This window comes from Physeter macrocephalus, chromosome 1 (assembly GCF_002837175.3).
Source record: "Physeter macrocephalus isolate SW-GA chromosome 1, ASM283717v5, whole genome shotgun sequence".
NCBI lineage: Eukaryota > Metazoa > Chordata > Mammalia > Artiodactyla > Physeteridae > Physeter > Physeter macrocephalus.
Genome location: NC_041214.2, coordinates 46,551,596 through 46,557,124, shown reverse-complemented (window position 1 = coordinate 46,557,124; position 5,529 = coordinate 46,551,596). Strand labels below are relative to the sequence as shown.

General features: G+C 55.3%; 1 protein-coding gene across 1 annotated transcript in view; it reads right to left on the bottom strand.

Annotated features, from left to right (window-relative positions):
• UBE2E1 (ubiquitin conjugating enzyme E2 E1) overlaps window positions 1–4,915 on the bottom strand; it is a 77,363-nt gene extending 72,448 nt beyond the window's left edge. Inside the window, exons 1-2 of the mRNA XM_024115159.3 lie at window positions 4,759–4,915; window positions 3,554–3,738 (exon numbers count right to left, since the gene is read on the bottom strand). Coding sequence (XP_023970927.1) covers window positions 3,554–3,705 — 152 coding nt within the window. The 5' untranslated portion in view covers window positions 3,706–3,738; window positions 4,759–4,915. The remainder of the gene's footprint in view (window positions 1–3,553; window positions 3,739–4,758) is intronic.
• Between the last annotated feature and the right edge of the window lie 614 nt (window positions 4,916–5,529).

Genomic DNA, 5,529 nt, shown 5'->3' with positions numbered 1-5,529 from the left:
AACCTCGGGTGCTTCTCCCGCGCAGAGCGCCCCCTCCAGGCCGGCGGGCATCTCGGGTGCTCCTCCACCCGCAAAGCGCCCCACCAGGCCGCCAGGCACCTCGGGTGCTTCCCCCTCCCACCAGAGCGCCCCCGCCAGGCCGCCCGCGTCCCCGGGGACGAAGCCAACATGGCCGCTCCCGGCGAGGCCCCGCGGACACTGGCTGACCAGCCGCCGCCGTCGGGCTGGGGGCGGCGCGAGCCGCACGACGGACCCCAGTGGGCCGCCCCGCCCCCGCCGGCGGCCCCGCCCCCCTGCCCGCGCGCACGCCGGCCGCGGACGAAGCCTTGGGCCAGGTTGGGGATCCCACAGCTCGCCTGCCGCCTGCCTCCCGGACACCCCGGCCCGCGGCCCGCACAGGTGCACCGCCCGCCCGCCCTCTCGGCTCACCTGCCCGGCCCTGCTCTAGCCCGGACACCCTCTCACTTCTCTTGGGCCTGCACCCTACACCGGCTCAGAACCCGGGACCCCCACCCAGTTTCCCATCTCCGCAGCGGCCCGCGACTCCACAAAGAGCCCATCCCCCACCCCTAGGCCGACGCCACCCGGCAGTTCACACCGAGCCATGGCCTTTGTCTTCAGCTTACCTAGGCGCTTCGAACATCAATTCCTACGACAAAGTTTGAGGCCTTTAGGCCTCCTCCACCTTCTAAACGGAGCCTTCTATTTTTATAACCGTTCCTGCTCCTATCATATAAAGCCCTAAAGGTCTATGTTACAACTTAAAAATCCCACCGAGGCAGCACAGTAGTAAAACACACACACACACATACATACAATCGCAATGGATGCTTTTCTCTTCCCAGAGGTTTTCTGAAGGTAGAAAGACAGGCTGGCTAGATGCAATGGGGAATACAAGGTTTTAGAAGACACTGTTCTTTCCATTTATAAGTAAAGAGAAATTTACTTCTGATTGGGGTGCTGATTAGGGAAGTTTTTTCAACTTTCCTATTGAAGGACATTTCCTGTCCCCTACAAATTGGTGAACTTTAGAAAGGGCTTTGCTCACTACTATCTCTGATTCCTACTTAGCTGTGTCCTGCTCAAATCTATTGCTATCAATTATCATTCCAGTTCGGACACCTTGGCATCCCGGCTGTTTGACTCATTATTGCATGTCAGACTAAAAGTTTGGAACCCTGGCTTCCTGATTCTTTACCTGCATCTACTAGAATGACTGTATATGTTAAGACCTATGTACACGGGCCAAAAAAACCTCCCCCTGAGCACAACTGTTATAAAACCACACATTGACTTCACTTCTCCTTGTCAACCCAACCTCTCCTATAAAATATTCACTGAAAAGGTAGCTGCTTCTTTAATACCTAAAAAGTATAATGCCAGACAGCTTTGTCCACATCTCTACAACCAACACCCACACCATTTCTAGAGTACTGGTAAAAGATTCATAAGAGTAACTCACACATATGTTCCAGAGTCACTCTTGTCCAGACCACCCTTGATGGGGGCTTTTCCTTTACGCGTGGACTCAAAACCAACATGCCATTTCCAACATGCAGTTAAGTAACCTTCCGTCTGCCAATTCAGGTTTCTCTTTCATTCTATCTCCTGGTGTATGTGTCTTTTCCAATTCTATGGACAACACCTACCTTCCAAATCAACCCATTTCCCAGAGCAGCATCTATAGGGTCCCACTACCATCACTTTTCCCCTTTTTCTTTCCTGGATACACTGTCCCTCTCCACTTTTTTACCTTTACCATTAACCATAGCTCTGCTTTGCACTAACAGCCACTCTCTCAGCAAGATTCCCAGGGAGCTAAAGCTGATGTTAACTTTACAGATAAAACTGACGTTAGTAGCTTCCCACCTTTCGTTTTACACCTACCATCTTTCTCAAGCATTTCCAAATGAGTTTTTAACCTCCTTAGTGTATATGGACAAATTGTGTCTAATGAAAAAAATCCACTCTGTAATTTGCTGACACAAAGCAGACTATTTTATATTTGATGCCTGTGCCTTTATCCCCAAATATATTCATGTACACCAGGGATATGCAGCAAAATATGAAAATACTAATGACCTAAAGCACATATTCTACCCTTTAGGTCAGGCCAAAAGCTGCCCCAGCTTGGACGAGGGAGCCCAGAAGCTGGGGTGAGGGGTCGGGGGGGGGTGGTGACTAAGGAAAGCCCCATCCAGAGTGGGGAGGTAGAAGCCAAAATTCTGGGGGAGAACCAGCACAGGGATAATCAAGGAGAGCCAGTCAGGACTCCTGGGAAGCTGAGACGCAATCAAACTAACCCTCTGAAAATGAGAACAATCTTGCCAAGACATCTTGCCACTTAACTCTACACCTCTACGCTGTTTACAATAAGCTGAAGTCATTCCTTCATCCTCCTATGGTCAGGTCACCAAAGCACTTTACCAACTTTCCAAATTTCAAGTCAGGGAGAATGACAGGACAAACTTTCAAACTCTGAGAGTTTTGACTCACTACTCAATGGAGAGATCTAAATCCTCACGTTCCATTTTATTTTACATTCTTTAAGACAGATACATCTCTCTAACCTATCATTTGGATTCCTTACTATCTTTCTGGTTTGCCACTTTAAAGTTTAATGACTGTACACCTGACAGCAGAAGGATTTATGAAAAGGTATGAGGGTTCCCAGGAATCTGCTAGAGATTACTTTAAGGGTCATGGGATCAGAGAATACTGCTACTGAAAAAAGATGAAGGTAAAAAGTAGCTTCTTCCAGAAACGTAAGAGGACGAGAGGAAAGAAAAAGAGCCACTGCTTGAATTCATCTCGAAAACAAAAACCAAAAAACAACTGCACAGCCTAAGAGAAGAGAAAATAGCATGAAAAAAATGTGAGTTCCCCTGAAATTTGGTAAACTGAAGTTCTGAAAGAGAACAATAAAGAATCCCCAAAATAGCCTAAATAACCATTTTACATCGTTTATTGATTCATCCACTTGCCTCAACTCTCTAAATCAGAAACATCTCTTTAAATTCCACCCGAAAACATCTATCTCCACCTATTACATGTTTTACTCTGCTAATGTTAGTTATTCCTTATGCAATTTGTGAAGAAAGCTCTATTCAAAACAGATCATATGTGCAACAGGTGAGAAGGAAGTAAGATGGTAATAGAATTCGCTGTGATAGAGCTGTCCGGGCAGGTATTAGTAATTAAGTGGGATGCCAGCCTTGGGGAGGGTCACAGATTAGTGATTATAATAGGACAAGTCATCTGAAATCAGATTTGGGGGTCACTAATAATACTAACAAGAATTCTTACAAACTGCAGCAAGATAGGGGAAAGGCAAGCCACAACAGCTGCATGTGGACCATGATTAAAAGAGAAAACAGAAGAGGCAACAGAGAAAATCCATTAGGGCTTCCAAGGCCCTCTTTTTCCTTTTTAAAAACACATAACCCATGGGGAGCGTTTAAGCTACCCTCCTTGGAGGCAGACCAAATGCAGCAAGAGGCAGTCCGTTCGGGAAATAGGAAGACTGCTGGGGTTGGGGGGTGGGGTACGGTACCTCTTGGCGCTGGTGGAGAGGAGTTTGGAGTTTTTGCTCATGCTGACTTTACTCTCCTTCTTCTTGGGGGTGTTTGTTTCTTTCTCGGTTTGCTGGTTGGAGGACGAAGATGAGGAGGAGCTGGTGCTGGCCCTCGAATCGTCATCCGACATAGCGAACCCCCCACCCCACCCCGCAAACAGCCCCTGCAGAGGGAAGGAAACAAAACAGAAACACACAAACCATGCAGCCAGTGTACAGAAGGAACTCGGGCGCTGTCAGGAGGGCTTTGGCCCGGGGTGCACCCGGCCGCCCACCGCCCTCCACTCGCTTTCCAAAGTCTTCAGGCCCATCACGGCTTTTGCAAATCGGACGCTGCTTGTTTATCTCTGGCCCCAAGTGAGGGACGCGGTGGGAAAACGGTCGGGGGCGCAGCAAGCAGCCCCTCCCTCGCCCCCCGGGGCTCCCCTCGGGGCAGGGAGGGGAGCAGCCGGCCGGGCGCGCGGGGTGCCCGGCCGGAGCGGGCAGGGAAGGTCCCGCCGGCCGGCCGGCCTTGGGCTGTTTTTTCGGCGGCTTTCCGGGGGTCGCGGGGGACCGGAGGGCCGGGAGCGGAGTTTGGCGAGGTCGGGAAGAGAGGAGGGCGGAGAGGAAGCCGAAACGGGGGGGGACGGAGACGGGGAGCGGGTGCCCGGGTGGGGGAAGGGAGAGGCCAGCGGGGGGGGCCGAGGCGGCGAGGCCCGAGGCCCCCGCCGCGCCCCGACGCCCCTCCGCGCCGCCCGCCCCTCGGCCGTCCGGCTCGGGGCTGCGCGGCCGGGGCGGGGGTCCCGAGCACACGCCCGATTGGCATCCCCGGTGGGGGGGCGGGGGGACTCGGCCTCCTCGGCGGAGGAATAACAATGAGCCCGTCCGCCCCGGAGGGGTTAATCCCCTGCGGGCCCCCGCCCTGGGGGAAAACGGGGCTCCCCCGCCTCCCCTCCCCCGCTCCCGGCCCCCTCGGCGGCCAGCGGGGGCTCCCGGGGCAGCGCTGACAGTTCGAGCCTCGGCGCCCCCCCGCCCCCGACGCGGGCTGCCCCCGCACCCCACGCGGCCCGGGGGTCCCTGCCCATCCCCCGCGGGCGGGCCCGGCCCCTCTCCGGCACCCCGGCCCCGTGCCCGGCGGCGAGGGGTGTCCCCGAGGCCCGGCGGCACGGCCGGGGGGCGGCGGGCGGCGGGGGGGATCCCCGTACCTCTCTTTGTGTCTGGCTGCTCCGTGCCGCCGCGGCGGCTGCTGCTGCGGCTGCGGCTGGGCCTGGCCACTCGTGTCTCTCTCTCGCTGGGAGAGAAGCGGAAGTGCAGCAACAGCAACTATTAAACAGGCAATGGCTTCCCCCAGCCACACACGCTCGCACACACTCCTCCTCCTCCTCCTCCTCCTCCTCCTCCTCCTCCTCCCCGCCCCTCCCCCACCGGCCCGGTCCCACCCACCCGCGCTCCCCGCCCCCTGGACACCTCCGGGGGGTCGCGAGCAGCGCTCGGGGGACCCCGGGAAGCCCGGCGCCCTCACCACCCGGGACGCCGAGCCAGGGGGCGAGGGCTGTGAATTTCCTCTCAAGTGGTCTGGGGACCCCCGGGCTCCTGGGCTGGAGCGGGGAAGCCGTTCCGAGACGCGGGGGGGCGGGAGGGGCTGGGGGGCGCCGGGAACTGTATGGAATAGGGCAATCACTAGAGGCAGTTCTTCCCAAAAGGGGTTCTGGAAGGGGCGGGGATGGCAAATTGGTTAAAAAAAAAAAAAAAAAAAATGGTAATCTGGTGGCCAGGACTTTGGACTAGAGAATGCCTGGGAACTCCTAAAAAAGTGATCAGCTTAAGGGGGAAATTAGAAATCCTGCAACAGGGTTTCCTGTGGGCTGACCCTGGCTTCTCCCTCTGGCAATTTACCTTCCAGGAGCAGAGGTCGGTTTAGGCACGCCTGTGAGAAAATCCCAAGATAGGAGTTTTCTGCTCAGGCACGTGCAATT